General features: G+C 42.4%; 1 protein-coding gene across 8 annotated transcripts in view; it reads right to left on the bottom strand.

Moving 5' to 3' along the window:
• Positions 1 to 18697, bottom strand: part of LOC147012715 (uncharacterized) — a 286616-nt gene that overhangs the window by 54932 nt on the left and 212987 nt on the right. For all 8 annotated transcript variants that reach the window (XM_085853811.1, XM_085853813.1, XM_085853814.1 and 5 more), the window contains 6 exons: positions 17047 to 17100; positions 16712 to 16759; positions 16360 to 16485; positions 9067 to 9120; positions 8477 to 8530; positions 3503 to 3556 (listed from right to left, as the gene is read on the bottom strand). In XM_085853811.1, coding sequence (XP_085709937.1) covers positions 3503 to 3556; positions 8477 to 8530; positions 9067 to 9120; positions 16360 to 16485; positions 16712 to 16759; positions 17047 to 17100 — 390 coding nt within the window. The remainder of the gene's footprint in view (positions 1 to 3502; positions 3557 to 8476; positions 8531 to 9066; positions 9121 to 16359; positions 16486 to 16711; positions 16760 to 17046; positions 17101 to 18697) is intronic.

The following is an 18697-nucleotide window of genomic DNA, read 5'->3' as shown; positions in this document are numbered from 1 at the left end:
AGTCAACATGTAGCAACCAATGTAATCCTTTCATCTCCTCTCCCTGTTGAGGCTAGTGTGACCCAAGGCAGTGTTCTGGGCCCAGTCCTAGTCCTGATCTTCATCAATGATCTCCCCAACTCCCGAGAAAAACCTCGTTATCCATTTGCTGATGACTTTACCATCTGCCATGACACCCCTTATCCTTCAGCCAAGCAGGCTGCAGCCTCCTCCCTCTCTTCAGACCATGAAAAAAAATCACAAGATGGTCAAACACTTCAAATATGTCTTTCAAACCTGACAAATCTCACATTCGCACAATCTCTCTCTAAAAGGACCATCTAGCAAATCCTCCTGTCTACTTTCTTAACAATCCTCTTGAGGAAGTTCAGTCAATCAAACTACTGGGTCTCACATTCAGCCATGATCTTTCTTGGGAAAGCTACATTTTAAAGTTGGGCACCAAAGCCAGCTGCCAACTGGGCATCCTCCATCATAAAAAGTCCTTCCTTGGCACACCTGAACTCCTATCGACCTCCAAGGCCTTCATCTGCAGCTTGAGGAAGTACTACTTCACCCTTTGGGATGGCTCCCCTGCCTCACATCTTGCTCAGTTTGATGCCATGGAAACCAAGGTCTTCAAGACGATTGGAATTTACCACCATCGCAGACAGGTCGTTGATCTCTCTGTCTTCTATCATGTCCTTTCTGGTCTTACACCCTCTGCTCTTTCCGTGCTTTGTCCCCCCTCACCAACGCCCCCCCCCCAGATTTCTGCAGGGCTCAAATGGTCCACCCTCAACCCCCTTCGTGTGAAACTACCTAAATCTACCATCACTGCTCACCTCCACTCATTTGTTCCTCTTTTTTCATGCCTGTTGAACCAACTTCCACATCCTTTTCAATCTCATTCTTCCCTCCAGGTCTTCAAGACGGCTGTTCACCACCATCTCAGATCATCCCCAATCCAAAAATCAATGATCTTTTCTACCCTCATTAACCCAACCCAAATCCTTCCTCCTTCCAATTTTACAATTTTCCCTCCTTGGAGTTTCCTTCTGTATTCATTTTGTGTCCACCACATGCATGCGTGTTTTCCGTCCTGTTTTTGTCTGTCGCGTTCTGATCTGAATTAGCTCTTCCACGAGCCTCGACTCAAGGTATACAAAAAAAAAAAATAATTGGAAGACACTCATTGTGCCCACCCATCACTTTGATGATGGGTTTAATCAAAGACAGCATGTTTCAGTTCAAAAACATATTGCATGTCTATCCGTGAATCTCGGTGAGGATGTAAAATGAAGTGAAACAAGTGAAAAAGGGATCTGCAATAACATGTGATTGGTGTTGTTGTTAACCCTCTCCCTGTAGCACAGGTGAAGGCTTACATCTGTTGTGGGGTTTGTTTCTACAATTAGGGCCTTAATTTTTAATGGCACCACAGAGTGTTTTTGAGACCCTCGGAGCACTAAACTACCATCTAGATTTTTTCTCTCTCCCAATGTCCGAGGTGTATATGGAGTTTTACATCAACAATGGGAATAAAAAGGATGCAGGGTTGACATAATTTTTGACCTTGTCTTGACTTGTTCGGTCACGTCCTAATTATAGACATTTTCACCAAAACTCCACCAAGGATTGTCCGATTAAAACTGAATTGCCCTCACTAGATAGCCCAGAGTAAGTCACATTTATGCTTTATTTACATCATACCCCTCCAGGTTAAATGTCAAGGTCAAATGGCTGTCTGAAAAAAAATAACATGTTTTTGCTCACCGCTAAATCATCCCAATGTGGAATCTCAAAGACCGCTTGGCCTTCCAATATGTTGTTGCATCATAATAGTGGACCTGCACTGAAGTTATGCACATAATATTTGATTAGTGTCCTTGACCTACTTTTTTCGGATGGTGACCTAATTAACTAAAAACACTTTTATGATCATAACTTCAATAATTTTACTCCGATTCCATGATGTTTCATTTTATGGATAAATTATAGATGGGGAAACATTTTCTACATTTACGCTCTATCCTTAAAGGTTGAAGGTGAAGTTCACATGGCTGTCCGAAAAAAAACATGGCCAGAATTGGATTGCAGGCAGGTAATCGCCAAAGGTAAGTCAAGATCTCAAAAAGTTGTGAACGCATTTTGACAAAAGTTGGTGGATATCGAAAAAAACTTGGCGATATATGACAAAACTTGGAAACAACAGGGAACGGATTATGACAAAACTTGGTGGATGATTTGGGAAGGTGACGAGAACAAGTCGATTAGATTTTGGTTCAGGTCCGGATGCAGATCTGGCCTATCAGTGGGATACAAAACGTAAACTGTTCAGCTCGGTGGAGGTATGTGCTCAACTGAGTGCCGTTCTAGTTGCTATTGTTGTTACTGATGCTGATGCCATTGTGGCTGTAGTTGTTGTTGCTGCTTGTGTACTCCTTCCGTGTATGATTATATATTTACCTCCACCATCGAAGGTGAAGCAGGTTATGTTTTCACACCATTGTGTTGGGTCGCCGAAATAGGTTGGGTCGCCGAAATAGGTGACCCTGATTGTCAGTAATTCTGTTTGTTTGTTTGGATGTTTGTTCATTTGTCACCAGCATAATTGGTAGTAAATGTGGGCGGATTTTGACCAAACTCGGGTGGTAGGTACATCTTATGACATAGTGCTTTGGAAATTGTGATGGTTGCTTGGGACAGCTTGGTTCCAGAGCAACAACCGAAAAACCTTCAAAATCGTTACCGTTCACGCGAAATCAATTCCGAAAGCCATTATCCCACGTAGGGTTATGAAATTTGGCATGAATGATCTACAGGTGATGCTCTATCAAATATATTCTGGTTTTTGTGATATATGGAATACTTTACCCGCAGTGCTGAAGATCCGGATCTGGATCTGGCGACTATAATTTTTTAAGTGATTCTGATTGGGTGTCAACAGGTTTCATACTCTTTTGGGTTTTTGGGGAAATTCCATCACTTTCCATTACTTTTCCATGGCCCTTGACAGATTTTCCATGACCCAACACAGGTATATTATACTCATCCCCAACCTCAAAACACATCAACAAGATTGTGCAAATTATCAAGGATTTAAAGTCGACAACTATCCTGCCTCAGCTGAATGGCAGATTACGTAACTGCTAAAATGACAATGTGGTGGACTGGATACATAAGGCCTGTAAAGAGCAAAGCAGGCCATATATCAAAACCTGGCCATAGATAAATAAATAAAAATCATTGGTTGAGTTGTCCTTTTTTTTCTTTCGATGAATGAAGGAAAAGAAAAATGGGGAAATTAGCCATATAGGCTCGTTCTCCACATCAACTTATAGACTGAAAAAATACGGTATATGGTTGTGCCACTCAACTTGTTCTCACAAGTAATAACTTTACCCATGCAGTCAGTCAGCCTAACTTTGTTGATTGTTGTTTGATATCAGGTCAGGCCTGGAAGTACAATCAGAATGACACCATGTGTGTGAACCTGGGATGAGATAAGGCCTGTACCTACCGGAGAACCTGGAGGTCCTGGAGGTCCAGAGTACCCTGGCACACCAGGCAGCCCCTGAAATAAACAACGTCAAGTTGACATTTGAGAGTTATGGAATGTTTGAACACTGCATCCATTTATTGAGATTTACTACATGTCAGGGGAGGATCCAGGAGGGGTAGTCTAAGGTAGGGAGAGGGAGGGGAAAATGGAGGGAGAAAAAGACCGGTATGATGGTAAAGAAGTTCCTTGTCATGTGTATACTAAAGTATGTGTGTAGAGGGGGGGGGAGAGGGGGCATGTACACAAATCCAGGGGGGCTCTCCCATGGGGGGAGAAAAGTCTGCCTGGATTCAGCAATTAATGTAGTGTGTAGGTGTATTTTAAAAAATATATATGAGTTTGTTCTCAGTTCTTCCATCCTCTATTTGTCTTGTGTGTATCATGTAGCAATCTTTGTGCCCTCCCCGTTTATGTCTCCCCTCCTCCAGGATGGGGAGATTATTGTTTTTCCTGTTTCTTTCTTTCTTTCTTTTTTTCCTCCTTTCACTCTTTCCAACAATTACAATTACACAACATTTCTTCATTTCTGAGCCAATCTTCTTTAAATTTAGCAAGGTTGTACCGTGGCTCAAAGCACCCAGACCCCCTTTTCGATTTTTCCAATTTAAGCTCCCCGCTCTGATTATAAGGGGTCAAAGGTGAAACATCAAAAAAATCACACATTGTTCTTTGTCAACCCTTGAATTTGAGTATATAGAGAAGTACATTTGGTATAAAAAAAGGTGCTTTCAAGCAGGCCCAACAGTATGCAGTTAACCATTTGGCATTTGACTTACTTTAGAGAATAAACAGGGGTCAAAGGTCAAAAATGGTTGCAAAATTAACGTTTTTCAAATTGGTTCACCTTAAGTGTTCCTACCAACCCAGACAAGAATTGGGAAAACGATGTTATCCCAGAGCTCCAACAGATTGAAATAGACATATCGGTTTGGTGCTTTTCGTACGACAAGCAAGTTGCCCGTGCCTGCATGGAATTCTAAACGGTGTTGTTAAGGAGGTGGCAAAATGCAAATGGCGTCTTCTGTCATCAAGCTGGCAAGCTGGAACAACAATTCCCATTCAGTGCCATCAAATGATACAATTTAAATGCTCTAATGTTGGCGAGGTGTTCCATTTGAAACCGTTTGTTCAATATATGTAGCTTTTTGATGCCAAGGGTCCATGATAAAGATTTGTATTTGTGTCAAAGCCAGTGACCAATAGTAAATTAATGGTAGGATAGAAACCACAGTGGGTTAAAAGGTCAAAATCAGATAAAATGAATGGGTTTGACCTGCTGAGCCTATATATTTAAACTAATCCAGACAGGATTCCACTTGGCACAAAAATACCTTGCCACATCCTGTTCATCCTAAAGTAGGTAAAAATTGGTCCAGTGCCATCCGTTTGATGTTACAGGGGACAAAGTGGATGGGGAAGGGGTGGATGGAGATGAGACGTAATGCATTCGCTTGTGATTGTCTGTCATTTTTGTTTAACCCCAATTTGCATCAGAAGGATAAAAAAAGAAGTGCAAAAAAAACAAAGTTGCCATGGTTACGTGGCACAAGGTAGACAATTAGAAGGGCTCATTTCTGCACCTTTGTTTTCATTGTATTAAGAGTGCTTAAAGAAAGTCTACATCCCCTTTCAAAATTTTCTCCTATTGTTGCCTTTATAGCCTGGAATTAAATTGCGATAAATCAGACTATTTCCACCTTTATTTACACATCGTAACCGACAACTTCCAAGTGAAAAACAAACTCTACAAATTTCCGAAAATTAATGAAAAATACAAAACTACAATATCTTGGTTGGATAGCAAGTGTCCGAGGTTTCTTTGATTCTTTCCAGTGTATCGGCTTTGCTGTCCATTGTCATGCAAAATTTCAGCTTTCTACATCACCCGGAATGTCCTGAACATTAATAAAAGTGAGTGAGTGAGTGAGTGAGTCAATGAATGGATAGAATGAGCTGTATGTGTTATACATACAGTACACACTGCCGATAGAAAGTCGACAGTCCCTTTCAAATTTTTCACCTTTTGTTGTCTTATAGCCTGGAATTAAATTACAATAAATCAATTTTTCCACCTTTATTTACACATCGTAACCGACAACTTCCAAGTGAAAAACAAATTCTACAAATTTCAGAAAATTAATAAAAAATACAAAACGAGACTATCTTGGTTTGATGCATCTGCCCCCCCCCCCCGAGTTAATACTTGGTGGAAGCACCATTGACAGCAATTACACTTGTGAGTCTGTTAGGACAGGTTATCTACCAACTTTGCACACCTTGATTTGGCAATACTTGCCCATTATTCTGTACAAAACTGTTCAAGTTCAGTCAAGTTGCATGGTGAGTGTTAATGGACAGCAATCTTCAAGTCATGCCACAGATTTCCAATTGGATTTAGGTCAGGGCTCTGACTGGGCCACTCAAGCACATTTATCTTTTTGTTCCTTAGCCACTCCAGTGAAGCTTCAGGTCATGCTGAAAGGTGAACTTTCGTCCAAATTTCAGCTTTCTTGCAGAGGGCAGCAGATTTTTCTTGGATTTTTCTGTATTTTGCTCCATCCATTTTCCATTCTATCCTGACAAGTGCCCCAGTCCCTGCTGATGAGAAACACCCCCATAACATGATGTTGCCACCACCATGATTCACAGTAGGGATGGTGTTCTTTGGGTGATGTGCTGTTTTGGGTTTGCGCCAGTTGTAACATTTGGCATTTAGGCTAAAAAGATCCATCCTGGTTTTGTCAGACCACAAAACGTTTTACCACTTGGCTTCAGAAACTCCGGAGTGGATTTTTGCATACCTCAAACAGGACTCAAGATGGGCTTTTTTGAGTAATGGCTTCCTGCTTGCCACCCTACCGTACATGCCAGACTTGTGGAGGACTTGGGATGATGTCACATGCACACAGTGAACAGTCTTTGCCGTAAAGGCATGTAGTTCTTATAAAGTTTGCCATAGGCCTCTTGGTGGCCTTTCTGATCAGTCTCCTTGCTTGGTCATCCAGTTTGGAGGGACAACCTGATCTAGACAGGGTCTTGGGTGTACCATACGCCTTCCACTTCTTAATGATTGTCTTGACTGTGCTCCACAGGATATTCAAGGCCTTTGAAATATTTTTTCGACCCAACCCCTGATCTGTGCCAATCCACAACTTTATCCCGGATGTCTTTTAAAAGCTTCTTGGTGCTCATGGTTGAGTCTTTGCTGTGAAATTCACTACCCAGCAGAGGAAACCTACAGGAACTGATTTTGTCCTGAAATAATCAAAACCACTACAATTTAACACAGGTGGAGGCCAATTAATTTGGTGTATAATTTTGAAGGTGATTGGTTACACCTGAGCTAATTTACAATTTGCTATTATAAGGGGGGTAAACACTTATTATCCAACCAAGGTATTCTACTTTTATATTTTTCATTAATTTTCCGAAATTTGCAGAATTTGTTTTTCGCTTGGAAGTTGTGTGGGTTACGATGTGTAAATAAAGGTGTAAAAAGTCTGATTGAACGCAATTTAATTCCAGGCTATGAGGCAACAAAAGGTGAAAAATTCGAAAGGGGGTGTTAACTTTCTCTAGGCTGCCACCAATAAAATCATTATCAAACACCTGAACACCAATAACGACACTATTATAACTGTGTACTTTGGAGAAAACCAGCAAGACTAGTTCTTCATTCTAATTAATGGTTAAAAGAACATGGAAGTCAGAAGAGGAAGAAAATAAGTGCGAGTCCAAATAATTTGTGTTTATAAGATAATCTACATAGATTCATTCTCTCATTCTCTTTCTCTTTCTCTTTCTCTTTCTCTTTCTCTTTCTCTTTCTCTTTCTCTTTCTCTTTCTCTCTCTCTCTCTCTCTCTCTCTCAGCCTGTGGCTGCTGGTTGCATAATTGGTTGGGATGCAGCTATGCTGCTGATGCAGTGTCCCCTTACCAGTACACTGGTGCTCATTTTGCCGACCTCGGAAGGATGACAGGCTGAGTCAACCTCCTGGTGTATTTTAATTCAGCGGCCAATGGGGTTTGAACTCAGGACCCTAGGATCCCAAGCCACCACCTTAACCACTAAGCCAACACCAGGCTTATCTACGTAGACAGAAAGATAGAATTAGCCAACAAGAATGTTTGCGAGGCACTCGGCCTCGTCACCAGAAGTCAACATTTGGACCCAAATTCTGCGATGGACTCCCAATCCTCAACCCCTGCCACATATGGTGTGGGAATGATCATTTTCTCCTCTACCCTGTGTCCTTTTGGCTGTTTCGAGCCACGTGCTGTTACATGTCTCCAATCCGTGAGACGTTTTCTGAGCTGCCAAAGAATCTGATCATTCAAGAAAGCCATTTTCCACCAACAAATGGCAGGTATACTGTCATTATTTTATCAACAAAATACTGACTGGTGTTGGCTTAACGGTTAAGGTGGTTGGCTCAAGATCTTAGGTTCTTGAGTTTGAGCACCTGTCGGCCATTAAATTAGCAGCAGGTGGGTTGACTCAGCATGTCATCCCTCAGATGTCAGCGAAATGGGTACCAGTGTACTGATAATAGAGGGTTTTGCATCAGCAGCACAGCCGTGCCGCCAGAAAATGATGCAACCAGCAGCCACAGGCCTCACATGATGGCTATCTATTGATAAAATAACGACACCATATGAGGCGCCGCAAGGAGGAGTGATGTAAGGGACACATCGGCCATTCTGGAGTTAATGCTATGTCGCACTATTTTAACCCTTCCCCTATCATCCGAGCCTATCATCATCATATCATTAGAAAGTGTCGCTTACATCACTCCTCCTCGCGGGCCTCATATATTTAATGATTTCTACAACAAAACAATTACACAATTTGAAAACAAAACGTTTCACAAAACGGCTAAAGAGCCTGTAAATCACGTTTATGACGTGTGCAGGTAAACTCGGAGGTACGCACCTGTTCGCCTTTCATTCCCCATTTTCCTGATGTACCTGCTTCCCCCTTCGTGCCCTGGGAAAAGTGCAAACATGTATTCCATTTTCAATGTTTCGTAGAAAAGGGATTGTGAGTTGAGCTGCAGGGTCCCGGCAACACTCGCTGCATTAATTCAATTGAAGTAACATTTTTAGTTTCCTTCTTAATTCATTTCATTTTCCTATTGAGAGCCCGGCTCCGGGAGGCACTTCAACACGTTTTAGATCAAGGGCAAGGACATTAGAATGATTCGAAAAAATTTAAGGAAGTAAGAGATATCATCTTTGACTTTTCTTACACACAGATAAACTCATGCCTGGAACACCTGCTGAGAAACGGGATGCTCAATAAGAAACTTTGATAATAATTGGATGTTTTAAAAATCTTTTTTGAAAATTCAGTTGTTTTTATCGTTAAGAGTCAAAGAAAATAAATGTTTGGTTTTATTACGTGACATTAATTTTCCTCAAGTTAGTATTTTCTCACGGGCCTTATGACTAGTGATTTACTCAAAGGACAGGTGATCAAACACAGTCATGAGATCTCAAACTGAATGGAGTAACTGTTCTTACCGGTGTGCCTGGGGATCCTGCTTTTCCATGTTCTCCAAATTGTCCCTGCTCTCCCTACAGTCAAACACAGTGGAGATGCAGTTACATTCAAGCAACCCTTCTCGTGTCAAAACACATACAGTAGCTATGCATGCTGTGATGGGGGGAACGGGGTGGTGAGGTCGGCTGTTTTGCCGAAATCATTATGGAAAGGTTTTAGACACCAACTTATGACTTGAGGAAAGTCCGACAGGATGGGGCAGAGGAAACACACTTACTTTTGAGACATGTAGTCTGGGTTTGATTCCCAACACAACTACGGAAACTGTCAGACTGATTCCTCACAGGCAGGGCATTTCAACAATTCATGATCCGTCCGTCAAATGGACGTTTAGCTAGGAATCTGTCCGGCAGGATTGATCGCTGGTGGATGTCAAAGATCCCACAGTGTCTTTTACAAAAAGTGGACCATTGTAGTTATGACAGCCCGAACACCATGTTGCTGGCACTGTGTAAAAACAACAAATAATTATTGTCTTAATAAATACATCAACATCTCAACTGCTCTTCAGTAATGATGCAACGAGCGGGACCCAATTAGTAATTGAATCTCTTCCCATTATGCATTCGCAAGAAGAAGAAATAATAACTTTGATATAATCATCTACATTAAGATGTATTGCTTCATATAACTTTCAACAATTAAACACAAGGAATACTCTTAGATAAGAGGAAAGATAAAAAGGAAACTAACATCGGAAGAGGCCATTTGGCCCATCATGCTTGTGCCTTATCCACAACTTCCATATACAGGACTCGCCTTTCCTACTGGGCAGTGATATCAGTTGATGGTGCCTTCAGTTTGGGATATGGATCTTCCAAGGGAAGAACATTTTTTTGGTCCTCACCCCAATCTTAAGAATAACTTCATTGAACTATCCGATTTGATCTCAAGAAAGCGACTTTAGCAAAGACACTGGTACACAATGGACGACTATTTTCACAAGATACGATGAGAATTTACATTCCAGACATGATAACTGGCCTTCTACAATGAAATGCAGTGCCCCTAATGGCACAAAACAAGTCAGCAGATTTAAATGGTTTAGACTCCATGGAGGGGAACAAATCCATAATTTGACACCTCAAAGGACAGCATGCAATCTTAGAATCCCTCGGCTATAATGCTCCACCTTCCCTGGAGGCATTGCATCCGATTACAAAGAGGGTTCGGCTCCCCGACCATTCAGAGACGTTGCAGGATTGAACACATTTGAGAGGAAAAATGAAAGGCATACATTGGAGGATTATAGTGGCAAGACATTTGTTGTTGTAGTTATAGATAAATTTGTATCATGCAGTCACATCTCTGCAAAAAGAGAGATACTCACGTAATACAGGTTTTATTACAATGTAATATTTCTAATAATAAACAAAAAACACATGTATAATTGGTAGGTGTGTCACTTGCATCTCCGATAATAATAATAATAATAATAATAATAATAATAATATATATATATATATATCTAATAAGATATATATATATCTTCTTCTTCTTTCGGCTGCTCCCTTTAGTGGTCGCCACAGCGGATCATCCGTGTGATCCGCATAGTGATTTGGCACATGTTTTACGCCGGATGCCCTTCCTGACGCAACCCTGGTCGCCTCTTACGACACAGGGATATGGTACACCTATTTTAACCGGGGTATACACAGGCTCAGAACACTGGTACTCATTTTGCCGACCTCAGAAGGATGACAGGCTGAGTCAACCCCCTGGTGTATTAATTCAGTGGCCCAACGGGGCTTGAACTCGGGACCTCTTGGATCCCAAGCCACTGCCCTAACCACTGCGCCAACACCAGGATATATATATATATATATATATATATATATATATATATATATATATATATATATATATATATATATATATATATATATATATATATATATATATATATATATATATATATATATATATATATATATATATTGTAATGGCTGTGGAAATTCGCAAACCACCATTCAGAGCCCGTAGGTGGGATAACTCTAAGTACATGTGTAGTTAGTCCCAAACCCGTTGTTTCGAGAGATTTTATGTGATTCATTCGGGCTCCGATGCTTTGAGATAGCCGTTTTTCTGTTCTATCTTTATTTTGAACCAACCACGTCTCAACCGCCATAACCATAAAACCACCACCGATAAACCCTCCACCCCCCTCACCTCTCTCCTTCTACGGCCATTCCCGCACCACCTGTGTACACTGAGCATCGGGCTGTCTTGGGCTCGTTCAAAATACGCACCGAGCCGCGAGTGCAAATTGCAGCCTTTCCGAGGGAGAATTCGGATCAAGAACGCTACACGCCCACTTCTGATCCGTCCATTTAGCAAGCGCGGAGTGGCTTGGCCCCGCCTCCAGGCGCGTCCGTGTGAAATCGAAATGTGCAAATTCTCGGATCAGGGGAGGTTCACGCCCACTTTTTCTCCGTCCAATTGCGAGCGTGGCTCCGCCCCCGAGGTCATTCTGATCCGGAAATTTGCATACTGTTTCTCCTGCCGGCCTATAAAACGTCGAGCGCAAGGCGAATAGTGGAGGAGAGTCAGTTTTTGGTTGGAGGGCAGAGTGTGGCAGCAGCAGAGTGTGGCAGAGAGTGGAGTTGGGTGGCGAAGGCATTGAGTTGGGTTCTGCAGTCGGCTGAGGAGAGTTGTGGGAAGAGGCCAAGGAGCTCGTGTCCGAGGGGAGAAGGACGGCGGTCGGCGACGAGGTCGCGGTGGGAGATCACTCATCGCGGGAGCCAAGCCAGCCAGCCATTCTCCCTCCCCCAGGGCATCAACAATTCCCCCTTTTCCCCCGCGCTGAGATAGTGCAACAAAGGGGGCCCCGTTCTGACCCCACTCCAAACGTCGTGCCAACGAAACCCGCCAAGGAGCAAGGAGTCGGGGCACAGCCACGCGGCCACATCTACGGCTCGTCCGCCAACGCGTCACGAGGACGCGGGTAGGACCCACCCGGTCTCGCGGACCTGGCCGCTCCTTCAGGTCACGCGCGCATATTGGCCTACAGGCCCGTCTGCCCCCTTGTCTATGAGGGTGGCTTCTTTCCTTTGCTTTTGTGTAAATGTGTGTTGGCGCCGTCTGTAAAGTAGAACTGTATAAGTGTTGCCGTGTGCGCGCGTAGTCGGTAGAAATCTGCGTCGTTGTTGCTTTTGTTTTGGTTGCTATATGTGCATTTTGACTGTATGGTTGTATATACGTGTTTTCCGTGTGCCGGGAAATAAATGTGCTTTGTGTGAACTGTTTTCCCGTTTGGCTTCGTCTTTTCTTTATTGACCCTCCATCCTGCTTCACGTAAAGGGTTCGTAGTGGGTGCAAAACTCCTGGTAAATAATCTGAACCGTCGAGGCCGACGATAACACCGCTTGGTTATCACTGTAGCATGGAACGGATCGCTTAAGCTGTTCGTGTCCGGAGTCGGCCTGGGGCGTGGTACGATCGCCCGGTCGACCATCCGCGCAGGTACTTAGGTAGATCGAATTTGGCGAGCAACCCTATCCTGCGCGGGTGGGCAATTGGCACAGTCGTGGTGGAGTTAAACCCACACCCGTGACTAGCTCCCGGCGTTGTTCCAAGAGGGTCACGACTGAATTGTCCATCCGGTGGGCGACGCGGTCGCGATTCGAGTAATGTGGCCGTCCACACGCCAGGGGCGCGAATTCGCAACAATATATATATATGTATATATATATGAAGACCACAAGGGGAAAACCAGAGATATCAGGATAAGTCAATTTTGAAGAAACTGAAAAACAAAGTTTCAAGACTTTGGTGGACTGTTTAATAACTGTCATATGGATTTATTTTCCAGTAAAAGGAAGAGTGATCATTGGCCAATCAAATTAAGCATGTAACATTTGCCAAGCTTCTGTCTTATTTAATTTAAGAGCAAAGAACGAATCAATGTTGCAAACTGACATCACTTGTTATTCCCTTGTTTAATAATTGCCATGCAATTTTAACCCAGGATGTGTAGCATATTCATGCTTGTTAGTTATTCGCCTACATTACATGACTTTGGTGATCACAGATTATTTTTTTCAACATTAAACGGTCATTGTTTTTTTGTTTGATTGGTGTTCAACGCCATACTCAAGGGTATTTCGCTTATATGACGACGGATTCTCCATTTCTTACTCTGTACTACTTAATATGATGGAAAACCGGGAAGAAACCAAGGATAAACCACCCCCCGTGATAGCCGAAGTCACCTCATATACCTCAGCAGGTTGATTGGGCGGTGGGTACATCAAATGAGGATGGGTACTGAGACGCGCTAACCATGAAGCCACGGCGTGGGTCCCATAAAAGTCACAATAAAGGTTTGACCAGGCTTGAACCACGATATGCACCAACTACGGAGCCCATGATATAACCAAATAGGCTATTGTAGTGCTCAGAGTTTATGCTCTGAAAGTTTTACAACCTTTCATTTTTTAGTTTCTCAACTCTGAATATTATCGTGGAACCGTTAACATGAATGAAAGGGAGATAACCAGGAGTAAAGTACTGACAACTCTGGGTTTCTACTTGTTCAGCTTTGACAACACTTGTTTTTTCATTGCACGGATAAACTTTATACCATATAAATTATGTGACACCCCTGGTTATTTGTTAAAGTAATATTGTGAGAGGAAACCTTATGTTGCCAACTATTGGCAGGTGCAATAACCCTGAAATTTATAAAAAGTGACATCACCGGTTTTCCCCTTGTGGTCTTCATATATATATATATATATATATATATATATATATATATATATATATATATATATATATATATATATATATATATATATATATATATATATATATATATATATATATATATATATCTTGAGATATCAACCAAAGAAGCAGAATGACCATATAACATGACGATTACATCATGTACATAAATTATGCCAACATCACCTCCAAACTAGGAGGCATCCATGCAGCACTACAGCCTTTGCAGATTGAGATTTAAAGCCGATGGTGTGAGTGTGCTTCTTTGGTTGATTATAATAGTATTGGCTGCAAACCTCCTGACTGGTCATCAGCAGGGCAGAGACAATGTACTCATGTGGCAGGTGACATTTGTTGCTGGCTAAGCATGCAGCAAGTGCTGTGATGGGACTCGATTTGTGCATTGCTGCCTCTTCAAGTTAGGGGGTTCGATTTGACATATATACAGACAGATGGACTTCTCACCTCTTCTGCTTGCATGAGTGTTTGTTGTATGAGTGCATGGTGTACGAGTAGTTTTTGAATGAATGAGTTGTTGCACAAGTCAGATCAGGTCAGTTATGGGAGCATGCGCCAGTGCAGCGCATCGCTGCATCCACTTTCCGCCGGTACTCCAGGGGCCTCTGTCCTGCCATTCCCCAGGAAGATGCCTGGCCCATTCCCATCTCCTTGAGATGCCGATCAACCAACTGCAACAAGGCACGTAGTCAGCCCATTGGACTCCTCCACTCACAAGACTCCCTCGCAGGAGAATCTGGTGAGCAGGATCGGCGTCAGGAAAACGAGCCCCACGTCCATACAGCCGCAGCTGATGCTCACAGACTATGCAGGTAACAAATCTCATTTGAGTCTCTCAGCGACGCTCATTGGACACAAAGTCTGACCAGTGAAAGCCAAGGATTCTCCGAAGAGACCTGGTACCAAAGGAATTAAGTCTCTGTCTCAGATCCCTGGTCAGAGTCCAAGTCTCACATCCATAGAGCAAGACTTGAAGCACCAAGGACCTGAAGACTCGGACTTTAGTCCTCCCGCACAGGTACCGGCAGCGCCACACCCCATTATCCAGTGAATCCATGACTCCCCAGGCCCGACCCAGACGTCTATTGACGTCTGACTCACAGCCAGCAGAGACATGAATATCACTGCCAAGGTAAGTGAATCTCTCCACGACCTCAACATCATCACCACAAACAGGTACAGACACGACAGCAGCATCCAAGATGTCATTGAAAGCCTGGATCTTAGTTTTGACCCAGGAAACCCGTAATCCCAGCGGCTCCGACTCCTCATTCAGCACCTTGAGGGCCGCCAAAAGGATATCTAAAGTCTCCGCAAAGATGACTGCATCATCTGCGAAATCAAGGTCAGAGATCTTGACATTCCCGAATGATGCACCACAGCTTGATCTCTCCGACATCCTCCCCAGAATCCAGTCCATACAAGTCCTTAAAAGTGTGGGGGCAAGTACACACCCCTGACGAACTCCATTAACAACTGGAAATAAGTCAGAGATTGTACCACCACACTTCACAGCAATCCGGTCTCGTAGTAGGTGTAACCTACTACGAATAGTAGGTGTAACCACCGACCATGATCTCGCCGCAATCCGGTCTCGTTACCTCAGAGAGTACTGCAATACCGATGTCCAAACGCTTGAGCTCAGATGATAACAGAGACAGGTGATCATCCTCTCTTGGGGATCGGACATTCCAGGCACCCACCCGAAGGGACCGCCTCAGGTTAACCCATTTAGACCGCCGTCTGGTGGACGACACCTCAGCACCACTCCGACACACTACCGCAATCTGACCCAGGGAGGTTACCCTGTGGTTTCCCTCCTATCATCAAAGATTGTGGGTTCCGAAGGCTTTGCCCCAATCCTGTCATCCGGTGAGCTGCCCTGCGAAGGGAAGCTGCACAGGAGGTACTCCCACGGAGTGGGTTATTCAGATTTCTTTGCGTTTTTGTGTTTTGAGGAATGAAGGGTTTTACGGTGGCCGGAGTGCAAATCCTGCCACCAACCTCCTCATAAGAAGTAACCCAACTGCAGCAGGATGTCCGCAGACACAGTTGGGCATTATATATATGGATGGCCGTTGGCTCACAAGGAGCTCCTCCACCCTTTGACAGGTTTTGTTTTTAATCCTGCTGGGTGTCCATATCCAAACACCCTCCTCACCAGAAAACCTGGTGGTGGAGACGGTTTAGTCGCCGAAAACCCGACGGTTTAGTTGCACAAGTGGTTATTTGAAATTCTGGCTTTGTCAAAGAGTAATAAAGTTGAAAGACTTCTTCAGTTCACTGCATCTGTATCTCTCCCTGCTGCCCATCAAACAACTAAATTAAAACATACTCAGTCCTTGATTCGGGAAATAAAACAGCATTACACAGCAACAGAACGGAAGAATTATGGCACCAGTTTACGTGAATTTAAGTTTCATATTTTTTGCGAAACTTCTATTATATGCTTCTTTTCTCAAAGCACAAAGTCACCTTGCAACCTGGAAAACGTGTTCTCTTCATACCTTCTGGCCTGGAGAACCTGCTGGACCTCGAGGTCCTGGTGGCCCAGGATTTCCTTTGTCTCCAGGAAAACCAGGAAGGCCAGGCATCACGTGGGCACGGCTTGAAGAACATCCCAAACACAAGTCCTGATCAGGGACAGGATTATCAGATAGACAAAAAGTAAGAGGAAAGAAAAACTGATGGTTTTGCAATAAGACGAGTTTGTGAACACCAAATAGGTCCCATCTTGAATTGTACTTTTTTTAACCCTGTTTTTTTGTTGTGAAATTGTGTTTTGTGTGTTAACCTCCAACTGAGTTGAAATACACCCCCCCCCCCCCGACACCTTTCCTCGCGAACACTCCAATTTACCTTCACAATAGCTTTGATTTCAGCTTGAGACATAGCCGCTCCAGGTCCCTGCAAGATACCATATTAAACTAATATTTGTCATCAATATTTAAGAATCAAAATTTAATAATTGTAATAACATTGTTCCTTGAAATAGCAATCAAATAACAATCAGCACATTATTTAAGATTGTTTCATCAACTCAAAATGTGTCTGGAATTAAAATTGTAGGCCGATGCAGCTAAACTGTGCATTGCCAAAGTGGATCTATGCAGTACTTTCCAAAGAAAATAGGATAATAAAATCCCAATAAGTTACGAGATGAGAAAACCGATAAACAAATCACACAACTTTACCGGGGGTCCAGGAGGTCCCATTGGACCCGTTTCACCATTACGGCCCGGAAATCCCTAAAAGTGAACAAAATTGACATATTATTGATTGATTGTTAAATGAAACATTGGAATTAAAGTATTCGTGTGGGAAACACAAAAAACACTTTGTTATAACAACATGGTCAAACTGAGAAATTGTGACTCCCTGCAAAATTGGACTATGACTATTACTACACTACTACTACGAGACTACTTCTCTAATTTTGCAGGGAATTACTACTTTAATATTATACTATACTACACTATACTATACTACGAGTACTCCACTCTACTATTCTAATACTACTAGAAAATCTCATGTCACTATGATAAGTGTTTTATCTTCCACTTGTGCAAATGAAGAACTTGGTGAGAACCACTACTACTACTACTACAACTACTAATCCAATCTTGCAGGGAATTACTACTACAATACTGCAGTACTATAACTACACGACTACTCCTATACTATACTACAACTACTACCATAGTATACTATCACTACTCGAAAATCTCATCATGTCACGATGATAAATGGTTTATCTTCCACTTGTGCAATTGAAGAACTTGATGACAACCACTACTACTACTGCTAGTACTACTACAACTACTAATCCAATCTTGCAGGGAATTACTACTACAATACTCCACTAGTACAACTACACGACTACTCCTATACTATACTATTACTTCCATAGTATACTATCACTACTAGAAAATCTCATGTCACGATGATAAATGGTTTATCTTCCACTTGTGCAATTGAAGAATTTAACAACTACTACTAATATACCACTAATCAATTTTTGCAGGTAATCACTATGACAACACTATACTACTACTTTTCTATACGAGACTATATTACACTTCTACTACTATTAGTACACTAATACGACTGGGCTGCGACTCCAATTTTGCAGGGAATCACTACTATACTGTATTACACTACGAGTACAACTACTACTACAACTACTACTTATTACTACCTTTTTGTGGGGTCAGTTAGGCATACTTTTTGGCCCAAGTCTTTAATAAACTGGCTGTCCTTGGCCTGATGTTCAGCTGAAGATAATTTGGCCAGGAATTTGGTATTTGTTCAGAATGTCCCGATGGTACCGGTAAGTCAAACTCTCTGTGAAAAACACCGTGAGATATTCAATGTCCCCCAACTAATGCTATCGGATGAGACACCAGGCTCAAAGTCCACCCGAGTGATGGTGCACTCTGTGATGCAATGCCCTGCCTGCGAAGCACCAAATGGACAATTTATCGTCGGGTCAGTCAGTAATCAAACGCAGACGAGACAGTTGAATGGTAATGAAGTGAGCTACCTCTACACCATCCTGTTCGACTCTTGTAATATTTTTACACTTAAAAAAAAAGTAAATCAAAAATATCATGATATTTGATTAAATGCACAATGCTAATCATCTCACCAAGAAGTCTGTTTTGTACACAACATTCTTTGCCCTTTGAACATGTCACTAAACAAAAACGTGAAATGAAAAATAAACATCCAGCCATCAAGATTGGTGTTAAAGAACTAAAATAATGACAATGGCAATTGTTTATGTGAAAGATTCATGTTATAATTATGTGATTGAATGAAAATCTAATATATTGGAAGAGGTCG

Source organism: Eptatretus burgeri, chromosome 14, assembly GCF_056783735.1.
Source record: "Eptatretus burgeri isolate ZD-2024b chromosome 14, Ebu_testis_v1, whole genome shotgun sequence".
Lineage (NCBI taxonomy): Eukaryota > Metazoa > Chordata > Myxini > Myxiniformes > Myxinidae > Eptatretus > Eptatretus burgeri.
This window is presented reverse-complemented; position numbering and strand designations above follow the sequence as displayed.